At 35.7% G+C, this 23,203-nt stretch overlaps 1 protein-coding gene across 8 annotated transcripts in view; it reads right to left on the reverse strand.

Annotated features, from left to right (window-relative positions):
• LOC109545055 (phosphatase and actin regulator 4B) overlaps window positions 1-23,203 on the reverse strand; it is a gene marked incomplete at its 5' end in the record, with an annotated part of 158,726 nt that overhangs the window by 12,927 nt on the left and 122,596 nt on the right. For 7 of the 8 annotated variants that reach the window (XM_048666988.1, XM_048666987.1, XM_048666982.1 and 4 more), the window contains 4 exon segments: window positions 882-914; window positions 2,638-2,893; window positions 3,466-3,726; window positions 7,012-7,200. In XM_048666988.1, the coding sequence (XP_048522945.1) occupies window positions 882-914; window positions 2,638-2,893; window positions 3,466-3,726; window positions 7,012-7,200 (739 nt within the window). 8 annotated transcript variants of the gene reach the window in all.

The following is a 23,203-nucleotide window of genomic DNA, read 5'->3' on the forward strand; positions in this document are numbered from 1 at the left end:
AGGTACTTCCATTTGAAATACAAGTTATATTGCGTTAAAAAGTTTTAGATTGAAGTGAACACTCTGTACAATGTATTGATATTTTGGTTCAATAGAATTCTTAACGGATCTGTGGTGATTGGAAAGACGTATTTTTGTATCTCTAACTGCTTTTATTTGCCTCTACAATTAATTTTTAGATACCATATTTTTAAGCAAAATTTTACTAAAAAAGCGATAATCTGCCAATGTCGCAAGTAAGAAAAAAACAACTTACGGTGYATATGCAGCGTTTTAAGTTGCATTCCATGAGCTAATGAAAAATTGGTAGTTCTATTTAAAAAAATACACTTTAATCTTGCCTCGCTTTTCTGAGAMACTCTGTATCATATACGATATTTTTAAAATGTGCGCACTTTGTGCGTCAACAACTTTTATGTGAAATTATTTTTGAAAAGTTCAACACCATCGGAAATAATGGACTCCAGCGTACTAAAAAACCACCCTGTATGTAAATAGTTTTTAAAAATAGTTTAAACACGTTTAATTAACCTAATTTTCAAGCAATGTAAGCCTAGAGCCTGTGTTTTAAATTTTTCGACGAAAATTCGAAAATTAGTCGACATTCTTTGTTTCAGTCAAAACCATTTTAAATTATTGTGAATGTGAATCTGAATCTGAATGTGGTTTTCAACCTACTCAAATAAGTCTATTACTTCTAAGTATGTAATGTTCAAGTTTAGAATATATTTAGAACTTTGAAGAAGCAGCAAGCAAAATTAATTTCAAACAATTAAACCAGCTAAGTTCGGTTCACAAATTAGCAGCATGAATAATGAAAAGCGAAAAAATGAGTAAACAACACAATAAATAATCACATTTCAGTAAAGCATAATATTTACCAGAATTTAATCCTCGGCCTTGACAGTGGCCTTCTGCATTAAAAAGGGAAGCAAATGATTAGACTAGCAATCAAGGGGTAAGACAAAATAATGCATTAAACACATTCAATCACACTAATTAGAGCGCGTTACTCAAGGTACCTATTGCAAAATCAATACCTCGACGTTTTTTTACGTTTCAATCTTGTATTAACTTGGAATCGTACGCAAACGTATCTACAATGATGAAACAAACGAGTGCATCTCCTATAGATTTTCGAATATGCATTTTCTTTTCGTGTGTGGTCAATGGTAACCACAAACATTGAAGAATCCCAATAATTTTTTTGCTTTCTAATATTTTCAGCCAAATTTTCTACACGTTTCGAATTAAAATTTAATGATGTTTTGTAAATTGTGGCCTATTTTTAAGTTGCTAAAAGTGTACACGCATTGCAATGTCTTCATCACGAATAAGTGAGTATGAGTATCATCAAGTGATATACCTGGTCCGTCTTTGGGAGCTTACACTAAAAGTATCTGCCAAACCAAAATTACCCCAGTTCTGAAAATTTAACTGCAAGGTAATGATGTTGGAGCTAAATCATCTAAAATATTTGCAAGTCGCTTCTGATAAATAGAACACCCCGTATATTATTAAATTTTTGGATTCTCTGTCGGATTTTTAGGTCCACATGTTAAATGAACTGGGTACGAAATTTGAACCGTTGTGAAATAATAACCATTTTTCCACAAAAATTGACAGGAAAAAAATATATTTTTTTAAAACATTTAATTTTATACCAATATGAAGGAGGGAGTTGGCATTAAGACTGAATGAACTGGAAGACATCTTCAAGAATCTATCCTGGGAGAAGAAGGGCATTAATATCGACGGCACCTATCTAAACCACCTGAGATTCGCGGACGACATCGTATTGATAAGCAGCGACCCAGAGGAACTGAAGGATATGCTGGAGCAACTTCACAAAGTATCAGCGGGGATTGGTTCGAGGATGAACCTTCAAAAGACCGATCTTGAACCCGGACGCTCCCCAGATTTCGGTGGAAAATCATATCCTACACCCTTTAGAACCCTACACCTACCTTCGTCACAGTAACAAACTGGGCGAAGAAAACCAGACCACCGAAATAACAAGGATAGGACTAACATGGGCAGCGTTTGGGAAACTCGGTTTTGTCCTCAAAAACTCAGCAATGCCCATTAATCTGAAACGAAGAGTATACGAATCCTGCGTACTCGCGGTAACAACGTATGGCCTGGAAACCACCGCACTCACGCAAAAAAGTGCCAGTAGGCTAAGGACAACCCAAAGAGCCATGGAGAGGGCAATGCTGGGGATCAGTCTCAGAGACAGAGTGCGCAACGTGGAGATCCGAGGGCGCACTAAGATCACAGATGTAGTGGCGCGGATCGCTGGCCTGGAGTGGCGATGGGCAGGACACGTCGCAAGACAGGACGACACGAGGTGGCCAAAAATGATCGTCCACTGGAGACCTCGGACAACAAGTCGGAGTGGAGGAGGACCGCAACGGAGATGGCTGGATGACATCAGGAAGATTGGGGGGAGAAATACAAGTAGCGTCAAACAGAGCGACATGGAAAGATCTGGAAGAGGCCTACATCCAGGAGTGGATGGAAACGGGCTGAGATAGATAGACCAATATGAAACTGACTATCTTGTAGGTATATGTATAATTTTGTGTATGCCGGCAAATTGAAAACTAATATAAAAAAGCAATAAAAAATACTCACTTAAAGCTACAATTATGTTCCTGTTGTCTGACGCCTAACGGTTTGTTTTCTTGCGTTGGAGTACCTTGCGGAGTTAACCCCCCACTGTTCTTCTTTTTGAGGGCCGACTTCAAAGGCATAGCATTGAATCGTGGCTCTTTCGCGGGTATCTCGTCGATTCTACTAGTATCGATAGCGGGATCTGGTTGGGGCATTCGGTACATGTACGAATTTTCCTCGTCACATTCGACATCGTAATCGTCGTCGTCCTCATTATCTAAAAATTAACATTATTTATCAGAATTGCAACAACATGTTTATATAGCATATACAGGGTGATCAAAATTTAGAAGCAGAGCAACGTCTTGTACGTTCAAAAATATAATAAAAACTTCAAATGGCGAGGAAAATTATTTTTGGAACCTGGAACGTTCAGGTTATAATTATTATAATAATTCAGATGACAAAAGCAGAAGGCGTATTTAAGGGACTTTTAACGGTCTGTGTTTTCAAAATCAACTTTCGGAAAAGGCATCCTTGCGTCAATGGCCACCTTTTGACGTATAGTATCTGAAGTTTCCGGATTTACCATTCGTAATGAATCATCCTGTATAGCCATACTACGTTCTCATGTAATTTCCAGTGCGTCGTCCAGGTTCAATAGTAATAAAACTACGAAACGAAATTGTTTTTGCTTTACTACTATAAATCTGTTGTTTGTGCTCAATTTATTAATGACGTTTAATCTTTATTACTGTCCGCAGTCGAATATAGAATTTTGAAAGTCTTGTCTTTAAAATATCTATAAGTCGGAAACGTATCGCATGCAGGAAAAACATGGGTGCTTACCTTCGTAATCGTAATCAGCGGGATTAGGCAAAGGACTAGGCGGTCGTCTCAGCTGAGGGCTGGGCGAACTGAACATGGGAGGAGGAGGAATTGGTCCTATCTCTGAAACCGGAATAGGAGGCTCTGGCAACTCCGACAGGATGAATTGAGGATGTCCTGCGTTTGGAGGTGGCAGAGGCGGCTGAACGAGATGCAGTCCATGTGATTGCTTTTCTTGAGCTGGTGGTGTCGATCCGGGGGGGCCGATTTGTGGCCCATCAACTACGTCGTAGACATTTGATAGGTTAATAGTTCAGCAAAATTTAACAACAAAAAAATCTACACTAATGAGAAGAAGAAAGAAAATTCTCACATAAAAATCACATAAAAGAAATTCAAAACAAAAAATATGTGTGTATTGCGATATGAAACACAAAATGAACACATTCAAAAATATACGGAGTGTCAATTTGAAAATTTCCCACCCTTAATATCTTTCTTGCAGTTAAAAACATGAAAAATCGGAAAGACCCGTCAATTTTATTTGTAAGGGAGACACTTTAAATACGTGTTTTATGCTCTTTGCTTCATGTCACCATTGAAATCTTAAACGGAAAGGGGGTCAAATGGTATATCGTTTTAAAGGGCATCGTTCAATTATTTTTACATCGGTTACTACTTTGTTGCTTTTTGACCACAGGTTTCCGAATAATCGCGTTTCAAACTTGTAGAATAAATTAAACTTGTCTGCATTCAGAACTTGGTTTTCAGGTTTAAACCTGTACGGTAAAAAAATGTAGTTTAAACTAGGGCTCGGAATCAAACTCGAATAATTCGAGTATTCTAATATTCAAAAAGCGAATAATTATGTCTAGTCATAACTCGAATATTTGAATATTCGAATACTCGAATATACCAACGTTATCAAACTCACAAGGTGCAAATATCTTTATATGCACTTTGTATACTTTTATAAAATAAATTATTCATATTCTACAAGCATTTAAACAAATACCCATATATTTACAAACAAATGAAAATAATCATATTTACTCTCCTGCAAATGAATATAAAATTACGTCTCTGCGTTGTGGTGATTCGCGTCATCAACTTTTGCGCGGTGTTACAATTAATGTGCCGACAAGGCACTTTTTTATCTGTTGCGACTAATTGCCAAAAATGATATGAGATAACGATTTTTCTTCTTGGAAAACGGTGAACGGAAAACGAATACTCGAATACTCAAATATTCGGATACTCGATTATTCGAATATTCGTTAGATATTCAAGTATTCGAATAAATCACTAAACGAGTATACAAATTTCAGATTTTTAAAAATTTCGAGCCGTAGTTTAAACATTGATTTATTATTTTTTATTTCGATATTATTGATTATTTTACATCGCCAAAAAGAACTTTTTTATTGCGGAAGATAAATTTCTACAATAAAACGTATGGGACTTATTTAGGTAATATATTTGCCTGTGAACAATAATAAAGTCTGTTTTTGAACTCTTCCATAACGTTTCAGAAAACTTCACAGGGAATTGACCGGCATTCTGATACAATTCCACTTCTAATATCATCAACATCAGCAGGTTGTGTTTTATAAACAATGGCCGTAAGATGTCCCCAAAGAAAGAAGTCTAAGGGTGTTCAATCCGGTGATCTTGTAGGCCATTCAATTCGTCCCTTGCTGCCAATCGATCTATTCGGGAATATCTTATTAGGGAGAGTTCGAAAATAGACCTTATTATTGTTTACAAGAAAATAGCCAACATTTTGAACAACTTATATGATAATGCCTAAGTAGATCCCATGGGTTTAATTGTAGAAATTTCTCTTCCGTAAATAAAAAGTTATTATTTGATTTTATTCCTGTAATTCAACGATTTTAACGGGATAACCGAATATTCTAATCATTTCTACCATAAGGAGACCCCATGACATAATTTTTGTTAAAGTACTAATCTGAAAACCAAAATCTCAATTCAGGCAAGTTTAATTGTTTCTGTAACTTTGAAACGCGATTATTCGGAAACCTCCGAACAAAAGCAACAAAGTACTAATGTAAAGGGAATCGAACGCCTTTTAAAACGAGGTGCCACTTGACTCTCCTTCCCATTTAAAATTCTCAGGGTGCCATTTACACCTCCTAAGGGGTTGAAACAAGGAGGCTAAAACTATTATATTAAAGTGTCCCCCTCACAAATAAAATTGACGGGTCTTTCCGATTTTCTGTATTTTAAACTACAAGAAAGATTAAGGGTGGGAAGTTTTCAAATTGACACTCGGTATATAGATAAACAGGGTGATTCAAAACATAATACATTAATTTTAAAAGGGTTTACACTCGAAAAAGAGAACAGATATACGTAAGAGGCAGAAAAGTTTCTAAATTGAACAAGGAATTTGAAAACATAGGCGCCGCACCAAAGAAAAGTTTGGGGTAAAAAAAACGCAAAAAGAGCATTATCTCTAGATAGTAGATGATAATAAATTAGCTATTTTTCAAACTCGAATCGAATATGCGTATAAGTCTAGGAGCTGCTAGAAAAACCCGTTAGAAAGAACCAAAAAATTTAACGACTTTGACCGTGTTTTGAGGTTCTATGTTTAGACGAACGTTGCACTTATTATGGTACGTAGGTAAACGACGGTTCCAAAATTAACGCACTAAAATTTGAGTCACCCTGTTTCTAAGATAAGAAGTGCTTATGGGGACATCGGAAACAGTAAATCATACGAAGTTGGTAAAATAGAAAATCGTTCGGTAATTAAGAGATTAAAAACTTCGTTTTAATTAAATTAAATAACTATTCATGCGAACGACACAATTGCATGGAATGATACCCAAAATTAGAATAAGGATACCTTGATATTTGTAATTCAAACTACTTGATGCAACTTTGCAGGGCGTCGTTTTATTTAGTTATTTTGTTGAGTTGTTCTCTCCGGTCTGTATACAGGGTGGTTCTATCTTAAAACACTTAAAAATTTTGAAAACGAGTGATCCGAGGAAAAAACGTTTCACATAAGAAGTTAATATCTGGGAGGGAAAGTTAACTCGCGTCAGAAAAGCAACGCCTACTTCGAACTTGTAGGCTAGGCAGGGGCCAACTTGAGAATTTCAAATGGTAACCACAGCATTTTACTGGAGATTCGAGTAGTACGTCAAAAAGTAAGAATAATTGATCTAAAACATTTTCTTCGATTTTGACAGGTGGCGGGTGGTTTATTTTTATCTTGAAACGCTGAAATATTTCGGAAACGAGTGATCCGAGGAAAAAATGTTTCAAATAATAAGTGAATATGTTTTTTTATGCAAATAAGTCTTTAATTAAGTTTAATTGCCCAACTTCTCCCTATTAAACCAACTTCGTATAATTAACAGTTTCCAATACGCATCCATATTATGGTCCTTCTTATATTGGATACAGTGTATACGCACTTTAAAAATAAATTGGAAGTTCTTCCTAAAATTCACACTAAATTTTCAAAACGTAAAAGTTGAGCTTCATTTAGATTTAAAATGTTTTTATTAATGCAATATCTGAGTAACTTACAATGTTCACTGTGGTAACACAATAACCTTCGGGTAAGCTTCCCGTGACCCAAAGTGCTTGGCCGTTCTGGTTTACGACTATCCTCCCCTGATTGATTAGTGGGTTGAGCGACGTGAAGCGGCCTTTCCCCATTAGGGGACATGGCGCCGTTCTGAGCATTGTTTCCATCAGTCTTATCTTTTTTGGGCTCTGAAATAGTAAAAAAATACATTTTAAAGCATGTTTCAAATACGATATCGGCTAAGATTTCAAATGTTTCCTTCACTATAAATATGGATACAGAAAATGCTCAACTTCCTATTCTTTATTAAATTTTATTATTCTTCGGCTTTTTCTAATCTATGGGTTCATGTAGGAAATTCATTGGATACTTTTTTCTACTCTTTTTAAACTGAATCTTGATGTGTTGTTCTAATTGAAGTAAATTTCAACAAAATATTTTAAGCAACTTCGGAAATTGCAGGAACCACGGCGGGACGGTAACACTGGAAGGCGGGCCAAGAACGCGAGTGGCAACACTGGGGCTACTTCACAGTTGGGACATTAGATGGCGCGATGGTACTTCCGGACAATCGCTGGGCGCTGGCTGCGCATCATTCGCGCTTTTTCAAAAAAACTTGACAAAGAGCTATATGTTGCGATTCATTTCCATTACCTCAGAAAAAAAAGCTGCCCCAGAAGAGTGCACAATAACATAATTAATTACACGGGCACAAACTTATTTGGAGTTAAACCCAGAATTGTTTACCTCTTCTTGAGGTTATAACGACAAAAAAAGAACAATTTCTCGTTGACAATATTGACATTTCGAAAAAGTGAAATTCCTATATTCACCAAACCCTGTTGAATTTGACGTTCATACCCTAACCTATTTCAACCTCACTGTCTGTGGTTTTCTATGGTAATTTGACCTTTTGACATTTAAGAAGAACCAGAAATGTTAATAAGACAGATTACTTTGAAAAACGTTGTTGCCGATCTTCTCAATTAGTTTTTTGCAAATATTCCTCAGAGGAATGACGCCAATTTTGAAAAATAAGAAATAATAATTATTCAGCTATCCTTCAGATCACATTATAGCGGCAGATTATCCTGACGTTCCTATTTTTATATTGTTTTCTTTCGATTAATGAACTATAAAGAATGTCGCATTATTTAGTACCATTTTTGCTAAATACATTTTAAGAGAAGACTATACACTAGAAGTGTCCTTTTCAATCCTTTTTGGAGTCCATCTATGTCGATTATAGTAGTATAGATTATATCAGTTCATTGTGACATTGTCCGTGCACGTGTTCACTTATGGACAAAATTAAATAGTGATAGATTTCACTTTCTTTGTTTGGGTTGATCGGTCAATAGATAGTGGCAGAAAAAAACGAGTATTTTTCTTGGGCCAATGTGGCGGTTTTATTAAGCCATCATCGGGGCTTTAATTAAGCCAACATCGGGCCTCTTAAGCCAGCATCTTGCGCTTGATGACCTATTGGCTAACGTCGGAACACAGCATAATGTGCAAATACGGACCCACAGCAATATCCTTCCAAAGACAAGAACCAAAGTATATCGACAAATTCAATATCGAATCTCTGAAACAAAAACGTATGGATGTTATGGATCAGAAAAGGCTTGCTGAAAAAATCATCAAAAATCCAGTCTCCAACGAAGATGATGTGGACGCCCGCAGCCAGTTGGTCTACTAAGAATCAATAGCAACGGTAGAAAAATAAAAAAAATGAACTGGCAAATGAAAAACTACACTACAAAGGAGAAGCAGAAACAGACAGCAACTGGAACGGAGTCGGAATGCTAATTCATAAGAAATGGACAGATCACATAATATCCACAATAGAAATATCATCCAGGGTCATATACGTAACAATACAAATAACCACAAAAATTCCGTCGGTATTATCCGAGTAAGAAATCATATAAGGACAATGCAAATCTGGAGGTTCGCTCACCTCAGGCACACCCAGGACCGATGTGAATGGGAGGTAATAGGTGTTTAAGTAGTAATAGGCTCGAAACCGGTCCTGGTTGTGCCTCAGGTGAGCGAACCTCCAGATTTGCATTGCCCTTATATATTACAAATAACGAAAATATATAGATTTAAAATGATACAAGTATATGCCCCGATTTAAACACACACAGAAGACGATATCGAGTAATTTTACGAAGATCTGGATAAAGCATTTAAACAAAACACGACCTTATATACTGCAATATTAGAAGGCTTTAGCTCAAAGGTAGGTACAAAGGTAAGAATTCGGTGAAACGTGCATAGGAAGATTTGAAATAGAAACTCGTAACAGCGGAAGCAAAGTCATAGTAAACTACATGGAAAAACAGCAAGTAAAAATAATGAATACTTTCCTCTATAAGAAACCGAGCCGTAAATGGACGTGGAAGAGCCGCGACAAAATAACAAAAAATTAAATAGCCTTTATAATTACGAACAGAAAATACATAGTCACAGACGTAACTGTACTGAATAAGGCACAAACTAACGACCATCAAATGGCTAATGGGAAAAATTAGAAAGAAGAAAAGTACAATTAATAAAAACAAATATATAAAGCTCAGTGAACTAAGAGAAGACGAAGAAACTTACAGACAAGAACAACTTTGATACATGCCTAGAAAATGATCTTATGATTCAAGGAACAGATATAATTATATGGCCACTTATGCCGACTATTCTTATAAAATAAGACGTAGTATCCACAGCAGAAACCAGAATTCAGCTTAAAGATAGTCAGTCTACGGTTAGGTTCGGTCACAATTAAAATCCATATTCCAAATACTATTAATTTAAAATAAAGTAGTTTTAAAAACGAAAGTTTTAAATTAATCAATAAAATTATAGTGATACACTAAACCATTACATAACAGATAAACTGGTAAGCACTGCAAAGAAAATACTTAAAGTTGCACCAAAGAAACAAGCACTGAGTGAGATAACAGAAGAAACTAATACGGAGGAGAAATAGCAGACGAAGATATGAAAGTAATAAACAAATAAATCAGAAGGGGAGTAAGAAACAAAAGAATGGTGAAAGAAATAATTGAAAAAACAAAGGCCCCAAAATATTTAGGAAAAAAAATAAGCGAAGGAAGAAGAGAAAAGACAAATAATACAGGAAACAGGACAGTATAAGAGCAATAGAAGGATTCTACCGGAACTTGTACGCATCTAAAACACCAGAAGTATCAGACATACAAAAGAGCCCTAGAGGAAGACGTACGCTAACAAGATACCACACCGAAGACATCCCACTGATCTGCAAATACAAAATTAAAGCAGCAATGAAGAAAAATGAAGAACAATAAAACCGCAGGGATGGATGAAATAGATATGATCAAAATGGGCGGAAAAAACTTCTTTACTACTTTACTTACAAATACTTTTCAATCAATGTCTGGAACTTGGAAAAATACCTAAAGAATGGAAAACTTCCAAAGCAATAAATAAACTTCTGACAAAAATACTAAGCAATCGACTCTCTAATAAATAAGAAGCATACCAAACACCCGAACAGGGTGGGTTCAGACAGGGATTCAGCATAATCGAGTGTAATGACACAATGAGTGTAATCGACCGCTATACATGCTATTCAGAGATTTTGAGAAAGCTTTTAATACAGTCGAGCAACAATATATGCGATCAAGAGATATCGAATCCACCATACGCTCCAATACTAGAAAACAAATATTGTCATACACACAATTGCAGACAATTAGACTTGGAAGATGCATTCAACACACAAATATTTACTATAAAACTACCACAGTATCTAAAGACAAGAGTATTAAATTTTGCGTGCAACCATAAAGAAAACAACAATGGATGTCAAAATTTAAACAATGTCAAAAAAAATTGAAAGAGCTATGCTTGTTGTGATACCACAAGACTGAATAAGATAGTAACATATAAGACAGAAAACAAAGGTGGATGACGAAGCAAGACGCATAGCCAACTTGAAGTGGCGATAGGCCGGGCAGATAACAAGAATCCAGGACAACAGATGAACAAAGAAAGAAGACAGGGTAAAAGAAAAAGAGGCAGATGGAAAGACCGCATAATGTGGAACCAACTTATGAAGGCTTATATGGAACAATGAAGAGAATAGCTGTTGCTAGATGATGATGAAAAGAAAAAAATAACGCTTACAAAAAGTACATAAACATCACAACTCGAATTCTAGGAGAATGTATAACCGAATAACCCAATATATCATCAAGGACGAGACATCAAACTATAGGGAAATAACGGTGTTGAACCCAATGGCTAAACTGCTAACGAAAATACTAACGCAGAAACTATATGTTGACCGATGAACCCAAGGAGACAGTAACATCTATCACTAATTACCTTCACGGTCACCAAGAAACGTCTACATAATCTAGTAGATTTATTTAATTTCTTCGTCTATCCAGCTCTAATTGGTCAAGTTTAAATGAAAAATACTGTTTGTCATGTTACTATAGTACGCTGACCATGATTCATAAAGTTATTTTTGAATTAAATAAACGCATGTGGAGTCAATGAATGAATTGAACTGAACAGCCATAAATAAACCACTCTTAGTGTCATTATTTAATTTAGCGACGATTCGTGGAAAATATAGCTAAATCGTCTGGGTCCATTGTGATTAAGTGAGAAGCTCTTAAAAGAACATTTACTTTAAATTTTCTGATGAGTTTTCCACAATAATAATTTAATTAGACGGAAAATATAAAACTTCATTATTTGCTTACTGAATTTTGCGAATGAAAATCTAAGGCTTTTAGTGTTATTCACTTCTAATTAATGAAAACTTATGCCATTACGATTAAGTAGATAATGTACGTAAAATTATGGAACAACGTTAATATTGAGGTAAATATTCATTTCAAACTTAATCCAAATATACGTTCAAATGTATGAAACTCTCTCTTTGCTGATATAGAAAGCAGGATATGGAGGGTTGAGCCATTGTCAATCTGTTGTTGGTGAACATTTTGAGTATTCACTGATGAGACCTTCTTCTTAATCTATTTTTCCTTACAAAATTTAGTCCTTTACTTTTACTATTATTTTAGTATTAGAGTAAACTTTATTGACATTTCTTATTAAAATGTAATTGACTAAAATATTTATAATGGTCTAAACTAAGGTCATGATTTTTGAACAGCCTGTATGTAGTTATACAAAATTGGCGCCATTTCTCTGGAGTTGTTTTGGGAGTACAGAAAAAATAGTAAAAAAATTATGTCATTAAAAACTGAGATAATTGCAAAAAACTAGATCAGGACGGCATCAACGTTTTTAAAGATAATGGGCCTCATTCTGTTTCTTTCTTTCATTTCTGGTTCTGGATCATTCCGCATTATGTCCATCTTGTGTTAAATGCGATGTAATACTTTTTCCTGGCAAGCCACGGAAGTAATGTAAACTTTATACTTAAACGGCTCCCCAAAGGAAAAGTCTAATGACCTCAGGCCTGACCTGAGGGGACATTCGACAACAACATCTTTTGCTACTCCTCCGTCCAATTGTGTCGCAAAGTATTCAAAATAAACAGAGAGAGAAATACTTAGGAACAGTACTAAATTTCATAGGAGCACCATCCTGGACCGCATCTGAGCACGAAGATTGAGAGGTACAACTTCACCAGAACCGAAAGTGTCAGCAAATGCTTATTTTCTCAGATCAATCTCCTACCAAGTGTTAAATCCATTTACTCTTACATCATCAGTTGTAGGTTTTCTATTTTGAAATATTACTATTGTGTTCCACATACATATTACTCAATTTGGTATTGATAAACATTCTTAATGGAAAATGAAATTAATAATAAGTCATGATAGATATTCTGACCATCTTTGAGAACTCGGTTTTGCATGAAAAAACCCGTCTGCTTACAGCGTTTACACATCTTTGATCAAGAAAGTTTATTGGTTTTATGAAAAAATAGTAATCGTGAGAAGCTGAGCTTCATATCAATTATTTATACGTAAATGAATTTTCAACTCTGCCGTAGATGGACCCAAGTCGGTTTTGAGAAAAAAGGAGGATTAAGCGTGGGGCTAACCACCCAACCCCGTGAAAAAAAGTATGGGTTATGAAGAAGCAACAGAATCTTCGGATCAGGTTTTGCACTCAAGAAATCTCTGCTGAATTCAGTTTTAAGATTCGAGCCACTTAGCGACAGGAAGTACTATATTAGGATAAAAGGCACTTTCTACAACTACTCGCTTATATCGGTGCATGCACCAACGGAAGACAATAATGATAACACTCATCCTGGGAGATTTTAATGCGAAAATACCTCATGTGGGCATGCACAGCTTGCACAAGCTTCTAACGACAACGGTCTAAGAGTGGAAGATCTTGCAGCATCAAATAATATGTTAATAAAATCCACTTTGTTTGAGCACAAATATATACACAAAATGACATGGGTATCTAATGATGCTGTAATCAGGAACCAAATAGATCACGTTCTAATCGATGCAAGGCACGAACTTAATGCACTAAACGTGGGAAGCTGCAGGGGGGCAGATGCCGATTCAGATCATTTTCTGGTCAATGCTAAGATCAAAGCCAGAATACTTACAGTAAAGAACAAGCGAACCAATCGTCCCTCTCCTCAGTGGGATACAGAAAAGCTTCAGCAGACAGAGATAAGAGCACAGTAACAGGAAGAACTAGAGCGACTTATCAGAGAAAACACTAACACCACATATAATACTGATATGGAGGCGCATTCGAAGTTCATATCTGGAACAATTGCAGAAGCAGGATCTCAACAGCAGGTGGTTTTAACAGGAGGGTTCAACATAACATACAGCAAGAGAAACTGTTGAATTACTGCACGAGTGGTGTTATTTCTCGCTTTGGAGACTGGCATTGACCGCTCAGATCATGCGATTTAACGCATTTGGACTTTTATCTTTGGGTGTTTTTCAAAGTCACAAATGTGAACAAATCAACAACTGTTGCAGCCTTAAAAGATTAAAAACAACGCTGTATCTCTGAAATACAAAATTTATGCGCAACAGTCCTTGAAAATTCCATGAATATAACACCCTTGGCGGAGAGCTAATCACATCGAAACTGGAGAAATACTAACAGCAAAACACGTTAAATATCAAAACACAGCTACAAAAACTCGCTAAAACTATAGCGGCACAAGAAGCTATAACTGATAACGGGAAGGAGAGTATTATGATCCGATCCACAAAAAGGACGATAGAACGGTCTGCAGAAATTACAGGTGGATAGCACTAATCGATGTAGCCTATAAAGTCCTATCGAACGTAATTCTTCCAAGACTAACATATTGGGAAGTCACCAGTGCAGTTTCAGAGCAAATAGGTCAACAAAGGACCAGCTGTTTACCATTAGGCAATTGCTACGGAAGAGCCCTGAGAATTCAATCAAGACCTCCAACAGTCATTTACAGATTTCCAGCAGGCATACGACAAAGGGTCAAAGTATGGCATACAATGGCTGTTTCTGGCATGCCACTTAAGCTGAAAAGACTAACCAAAGCTTGTGTTGAGGGTTCTAGGTGCAGAGTAAAGATTGGTGATGACCTCTTAGATGTGTTTCAGGTGACCACAGGTCTTAAACAGGGAGACACACTATAACCCACGGTTTTTATTATCGCATTCGAGAAAGTAGTAGGAGAAGCCAAAATCGAAACTCAGCAATTCGGGGCCAGTGGATCCAACTTCCTGCTAGAATATGCCTACGATATAGACGTGGTGAGCATAAGCTTCATAAGAGTAAAAGAACTATTTTACAAGTGGCATATATGGAGTTTAAAGTCAACGAGGCCAAAACAAAATGCACGTCTCAAGATCAGGCAGAGCTAGGATAGGACACATGTGACCATGGACACATACAACTTTGAAAATGTAAAACAATTTAAATACTTAGGGTTCACAATCACAACGAACGCCTAAAGTCATCCAACAGGTGTTTATACGCCCTAAAGAATATACTAGATCGTCGTTATTTACCCCGACCCGTGGTCATGCACGGCTGCAAAACTTGGACTGTTACGGTGCGAAATCAGGAACGCATTCGAAAATTCGAGAGAAAAGTGTTGAGGAAAAATTTCGGACCCACCAAAAAACCAGGATGCGCGAAGCTACCAAATCAAAACAAATGCAGAACTAAAACAAATATACAACCACCAAAACTGATTAACCTCAGAAAGGCGCAAAAGTTGAAATCGACAGGGCACGTACAAAGACAGGCAGATGATAGAATAGTCGATAGGAAGACTACCACTTGAAAGACCGAGATTAAGGTGGCGTGATAATGGAATGGTCTAGAAGTTATCGAAGACCGAGACAGATGAAGACAAATTGTTGCCTTAGCCAAGGCCTGTAGCGCCACAGACTAAGTAAGTAAATGAATTTCCATAACAAATCAATGTTTGCAAATAAAAGTATGCTCTTCATGTCTGTGGCATATCGTGCTAAAGGAACAATAGTCTTGCCCACGAAAATTATTGCTGCCAAACTAACTACACTAACACCACAATTTTTGTAAAACACCGTATGCTTTAAATGATCTTGATGTATGTAATGATTCCTTTGTGTATTTCTAAACATACATATTAGTTTTATCAAAGTCATTTGATGGACATTACCACAAAAATAAAATAAAATATATTATTTAAACGGGCTGACATGGAATATTTAGACAAAGTTTGATGTTCACACCTAGTTTCCAACTGCGTACCTTCTTGGTGCAAAGTGCCTTTATTTTTAGCTCGGTTGCTGACAAACAACTGATAATAGATAGTAAAATTATACGATAGTAAAAAATTGCTTTCTTTCATAAAGAATTTGTTTGGTCTGGAGGCTTAACACTAAAACACGCTAAGCAACAGAAAACTATTTTGAATTAAGAGATGAAGCAGGTGTGTACACACTGAATAAAATTCAATGAAATAAATTCAATCTTGTGTTGTGAACACTGAACATAATTTCAAATAAAATTTTATAAACGCTTTTGAGACAACAAAAAAGAAATCATAATATGTAGTTGGTTGCTCGCTGCTAATCGGAATAGGCAATAAAAAGGTCAACCATTCTATTTAAGAAAATGTTGAGCAGGAATGAGAGCTTAGCACTTTTGTACGAAACTTTGGGAAGTGGATAAGAGTTTATTGTCAATTCTTCAAAAAATGCATTTCGTTTTTGACGGGCAAAATGAATGAAAAAAACAGTCAATTAGAATCAACTAATTAAACTTAGATACATAGAAAAACTATATAAATCAGACGTAAGTTTTTCAAATATGTAGTGCAATAAAAAAGTTAAAATTGAAAGTATTTCAAAATACTCACTTTAAGTCGCGTTTTAAGAATGTGCAACAACGTCTAAAACAAAAATCACGTGACATCTAAACATAATTAATCTATTATTATTATTTATGGCTTTAATTCTCAACCTGGCAGTTTATTTTTTATTGTTGTTGTTTAATTATTATAGAACAGAAGAAGTTTGCACAACTAAACGTTGAGAACAAATTCGTATGTCCACGTCCACTGAGCTATTTTATTATTTAACAAAAAAAAACACATTTTTCTCAATCTTGTCAACAAACTCGATCTCCAATATCATCAACGCTTCAAAGTTTCCCAACATTTCTTTAGAGCATACTATTCCAATTTATAATGAAGTTAAACAACAATTCAATAATCATAATTCAGTACTTGTAATCGCACTTGCTGCCATGAATTGTCATCCATGGCAAAATTAATTAATTTACAAAATCTACAAATTTACTAACTAAACATAACAAGTAAGGAACCGTGTGGACCCTACATGGATCAGCCCCTTACCCTTTCTTCTTCTAAACAACGACCTCGTTTGATGCCCAGTCGGTAAAAACATAGCCGGAGGAGTAATGGGAACTGCTGTGTCCCAGTAAGGAACCACATCTGGATGATTCTGATTTGGACCAGGCAATTCTAATTTCGGTTGCTGTTTTTCACATCGACGTCTTCGACGACCGCCAGCGCAGACAAGAAAACCCACTCCGGTATTCATATCTGTACGACCGTTTAAACGTCGTAGCGTAAAAACTCCGAGTACGATTTACGAAAAACGAGTGTCACAGTTGGTATTTAAGTCTGCGGATCCACATCTGAATTACAATTACTTAATAAGTAACTAAAACTTCTTCTATACGAACGCAAAATTAAAATTTAATCATACAAATATCAAGTAAGAAGGTAAATCACACCGTTAAAACACCACTAGAAATGCCACTTCACGTGTCGAACTGAAATAAAACCAACTGAATGTTTTCGAGTTTCGTTTAATTTTGGACAACATAGCAAAATCCGCATATCGTGTAGGCAGGGCGTCACCGGATTTTTCATTTTCTACGAATCTATAACTATTTTGAAAACAAGAATAAATTATTGAAATAACTTCGCTTTTAAGCTCGTCTTATTTTCGTTCACCTTCCGACCAGCTGCTAAACGGCGCCTTCGTCATATTTGACGAGTTAATTAATTTTTGAACTATCGGAATTCCGACGAGGTTTTCGGAAAAACCGTTCGACGATTGACGCAGTGTTCGTTGTCAGACGGGTTGTAGAGAAGGCAATCGAGTATAAACGTAAAGCCATGCCTAAAACGCTTAAATATTGAGCAAAATCTTTATATCGCCGTTAAATAAATGAAAGTACAAGTACATTAATAAATAGTTTACAATGTTCTAATGAGGCCAGCATTCCTATGAGAGCCTTAAGAATCGGATTTTGCCTCACCCTCGATGTGATCCGAATAGAGTTAGTGAACAAGTTCTAACATGGGTGGCGGGGCCTGAAGTAGAAGTTGTGTTTGCTGGGATCATTGATAATATATCTTCGGATAGATCGATTGGCAGAAGGGGACCAATTAATGGCCTCCAAGACCACCGGATTGAACAACGGACTCCCGGAACACCGGACCAGAATTAGACTTCTTCCTTTGGGGACATCTTAATTCTATTGCTTATAAAACACAACCTGCTGATATTAATGATTTTAAAAAGCGAATTGCTGCAGAATGCCGGTCAATTTCCGGTAAGGTGTTCCGAAAAGTTAGGGAGGAGTTTGGAAACAGACTTTATTATTGTTTACAGCAAACCGGACATTTTGAATAATTTAATAAGATAATGGGTAAGTAGATAATACAGGACAGACAGGACACAGAAATATTAATAGGAAGTCGAACAAGAGCTTCAATACCTACATTAGACAAGTTTCTAACGAAACAAAATATGAATAAAAAAAATTTTTGTTTAACGTCCAATGTAATGTACTACGAACACCGTAAATAGACAATCATACAGTGTCCAAAATGAAAAAAAAATGTCAAAACTACTTTGAATTCAAATACTCGATATGTTTTCTATCAACCACTTTGATACTCATAAGAAGTTCTTAAATATTAGCAAAAGTCTGGGTTCAAAGGGGTAGCGGCGCGTAATATAAGGTGCGTTTTTCAGATAGCCTCTCCTACTTAATCCAAAAAATATTTTAGGGAGCTTCGAAATATAACTCGTGAAGGAAGACACATATATGACGGCAGATTTCCCGGTCGACAAACCTTCTTTCAAGGAAACTCAAAAATACATAAATAAGAGGAAGAATCATAAAGCAGCAGGGTCGGATGATTGGATAAAATAACAAAATATGGGGGAGAAACTTTGCAACGCCACCTGCAGACATTAATAACGCGCATATAGATGGCAAAATGAGGAAATACCAGCAAGATGGACGGAAAATATAATTGTGCCTATTCACAACAAAAGGAAAAAAATTAAATGCTCCAATTATAGAGGAATCCCTACAGCAAACAATGCATACAAAATCCTGTGCAACATACTGCTTAGCAGACTAACCCCCTATATTGAAAATGCTCTAGGAGATTATCAAGCTGGATTTAGAACGCACATATACACAATAGACCAGCTATTCACGCTAAGACAGCTCCTGGAGAAAGGATGGGAATATAACAGACCTATACGAAACCTTTTCATAGACTGCCAACAAGCTTATGACAGCATAGAAAGGAACCAAGTATGGAATGCGATGGCAGAAAGAAATTGTCCGACCCATACTGACTGTATGGGTGTGAGATGTGGTCCACGACAAAAGAGAACGAAGAAACACTCTTACTTTTACTGAGCGTAAGTTTTTGACAACATTTTTTGGAGCATACCACGAATGAATATATTTAGAATAAGAACAAATACCGAAATTAGGAGATTGTCTTAGGATGGTGATGTGGTACAAGAAATCAAGGGCAAGAGACTAAGATGGGCAGATGAGGTGATTACTACAGACTACAGGATGAGGGACTGGCGAAGGCGATATTGGAGGGGGTTCCTACGAGAAGACGACCACTTGGACGACCCTGAATGCGTTGGAGAGACAATATTGTGTCGGATCTGCAAAAAATGAACACCTAGACCACCCATGGTTGTAGTGCTGCTAAAATAGATAGATAGTGAAAGTCGATTATAGATTTTGAATATTAATAAAGTAACATTGTTAGGTTAGTCAACAGCAATAAAAACAGCTACTAAGAAATCAGACTTAGTGAACTTCAAATTTACTTCAATGCACAAAATCAGTATTATTTTAAGTTGTAGATTGAAATTTTGCATAATCATAAACAGTATTTGACAAATAAATAAAGAACCTTTACGCAGATGAAGAAAGTTGTTGATCACGGATATGTTCGTCTGTTAATTCTTCCAATGATTGGCGCAAAATATACAGGTGTTAGCTACGCAGTAAATGTGAACAATAATTTCACATTTTGAAATGTTTGCCAATTAATTTTTAACACTATGTAGAAGATAAGGTAAACTCAGTCATGATGTCAAGGTAAACTCGGTATGTGAAACATACAGAGCGAATAAAAATTGGCGTCATTTTTTTTAAGGGTAATAGGGGCTTCGTGGAGAGTACAAAAAAAATATTTAATAAATTGCTTTCGAAAATTTCTAGAATATATTAACAGTTGAAAAGTCACATGTTTGATTCATAGCCTATTTTCAACTTCGTTATTAAGTATTATTTTCCAATGGTCTCATGTTTGATTGGTAGCCTATTAGAGTACTTAATCATTCGGAAAGAAATATTACGATCTTTGCTTTAAATTACAAACATTTTTGATTGATTAAAAAAGTTCTTTTCTACAATGTTTTGATGAAAAGACAAAGCGGCAATTATGTTTTTTGTCATTCTTTGGTAGTCACAGGGACATAGCTTTTGTCAAGAATAACAAGTATTTGCCAAATTATGACTTACTTTGAAGCTGCTTTCATAAAATGTAGACCAATATATTAATTATGGGGGAGTGCCACATTAACATAGCAGAAGCTATAAGAACTTACGACTACAAAAAGCTGGAGACGTGCTGTGAGTTCGCAAAAGAACTAGTTCAAAAGATCGAATCAGGGAACTGAACTAGACGATCGAATCTTCTAAATTGAAAGAGCGAATCAGTAGGAACTAAACGGAACATGGCATTTCATCTCACTCTTGAWGGAGAACGAGACCGATGACGCCGATTGAAGTGATTGAACTAATAGCRCTTCTCTTTACTTCCACGYGGTTTCTTGCAGTTGGGATTGACGACTTTGCAGTTCATAGTTGGTGATACATGATACTTGTTGTTTGCATAGTCTCAGATCTGATCTTTCTTCGTATATTTCATAAAGAAACATAATATCAAGCGACAATGCACGCGATTTTATTGATTCTAACTGATTTGGGCCCGGATTCTATATTAGGAACATGTAAAAGCGGAAAAAAAATTGGGGGCTTTCGATTGGTCAATAAAACACTATGACAAAGATGACAGTCAGTTAAATTACGTACATAAAAAACGCCTCCAATTTCCAATAACACAAAGACAAATATATGGACAATAAACCTCGAGCACGAGCAATAGAACACATGRTATAAAACATGTCAATTATAACATCTTGGAACTATAACTAAAGTTAAATTGACCGTTTATTTATAATATTTTCATTCAATGATAAAAATTAACCTACTGAACTAAATGAACTAAACGAACTAATCTTTTGTACTATTAACTTTGCTGACCGAGATTGAAAGGTGGAAATCAGCAAGGTGAACTAAACTTCCCAGGTCTACTARAGACACTGCACAATTGTTTCCAGACTCGGAACAAGTATTTAACAAWATTGTAGCAGAGYCTTCCAGGGGCACTCAGGGCAATGCAAATTTAGAGGAAAGGCTACATTCCTACCACATATGTAKACATAAGATACATGGAACACAAGAACACATTAAACCAATGGTTTACTAAACACCGATACAAATTGAGCAGGAGTTAATTAACCAAATACGAAAAGCTGCTTGAAAGGAATGCATAATAAGGTGAATGCACAGGCACTAACTTGTTTGGAGTTAAATACAGTCAACACAAATTAATAAGTCATGTATGTTTCTTTGAATACACATCAATTCCAATGTTCAATATTCACTCCTGTTGAATTTTTGTGGAGTTATTAATAATTACGAAGCAACAGGTATTTACGTACTATTAATTAGGTAGCTTTCTATGAAAAACATTGTTTCCGTTCTTCTAATATAGTTTTTAATATCAATAATTTTTTTTTTAATATTTTTTCTGTACTACGAAAACACCTCTATAGGAATGAGGCCAATTTTGAATTACCCTCCTCTCTAAGTACATGGGGTCCCGAAAAATATGAGCATGTTTTCGAATACATATACAAGATGTCAAAATAACATGTCAAATACTTACAGACCTTTCATGCTAAGATACGGATCTCTAAAGACGCCCCTGAGGATCGGTCTTGATAAATAACTTTTGTATTTGCCGTATTGGATAATTTTTTACTCGGTTACATACAATGCCCCTTAGAACAATGTATTCAAAATTCATTTTGCTTTTTGAGCTCGCTGGGGCCGACCGGGGCTATTTAACAACCTGAAGCTAAAATAAAGGAATTTCCATTTTTCAAATCAACTTTTAATTAAATTAAAATTTTTTAAAAATACTTGACTCACTGGTGATATCAGCCGTTAGACTTCAGGAATGAAAGTAAAATTTAATTTAAATCAAATAGATAGTAGAGAGCAGCATGGGACCACCGGACGTTTCAAATTTAACGCTTTTCAAGTTGCATTCGACATTTTGATTAAAATAATTAGCGTAGTTATACCACACACACTCCGGTGATTGAATTAAGTGGTTTTAAAACTGTGAAACAATGCCCGTGATAAAATAGGATTAAAGTAAGCAGTTCTAAATTGTGTTCTAAATTACTCTGCTTCTTTGAAATAATCTTACTTTTATTGTCTAAAGTTAACACCTACTGATTTTGTTTAACAGTAATAATTATTATGTTTTTAAATTGCGTTTAAATTTTTAAAAATTTAAACGCGTTATTTGCTTAAAATGCAAACATTGCAACTACTTCCTGCATTTCTGTTTTCAGATCTAGATATAAATTTGAGAAAAAATAACAGACAACAGTTCCAAAAATTAACAGAAACTTCAATTGTATGAGTCTTTATGAGTACTCGTAAAAAGCTAAACTCAATAGTATGACAGAAAAAAAGAAGACCACAGACAAGAATACATAGTCCACTCAGCAAGAATCCTAGAAGACACCGAAGAAACAAAATTAATATAGAACGCACATGGGAGGGATGGGAGAAGAAAGACTACATAGGAGCATATTTTAGTGAATACTCCCAGATAGAAGAAAAAGAGGAAACCCGCCAACAACCTGGATACAAGGGATTACAAAAGCTATCTCTAGCAAGTGACTGGGTGCAAAAAAGCTTGCACGAAAAAGAGCCTCCAGAAAGTTTATCGTAGAACAAAAACAATTAGATCAGAATAAAAAAACTCAGAATCAACACACAACAACAACACACACAACAAAAAAAATTATGAAACTTCAACACTGCAGGATGTGAGAATCGAACCGCTTGGCAACGGAAAGTTATACTCTTTAATGAAAATATACTATTATGTTTATGCAATGAYGTAATTTTCGATTTCGAAGAAGCAAATTATTTGATCCAGCTTYTAAGATTTTATTTTTCGAATATTTATTATWCTATAAGGTAGCTTAACTACCTTATAGTATGCTAGTATGTAGGTTCCTTGCA

Source organism: Dendroctonus ponderosae, unplaced genomic scaffold (genome assembly GCF_020466585.1).
Source record: "Dendroctonus ponderosae isolate FM_Combo_2020 unplaced genomic scaffold, Dpon_F_20191213v2 Dpon_F_20191213_5, whole genome shotgun sequence".
NCBI classification, from domain to species: domain Eukaryota; kingdom Metazoa; phylum Arthropoda; class Insecta; order Coleoptera; family Curculionidae; genus Dendroctonus; species Dendroctonus ponderosae.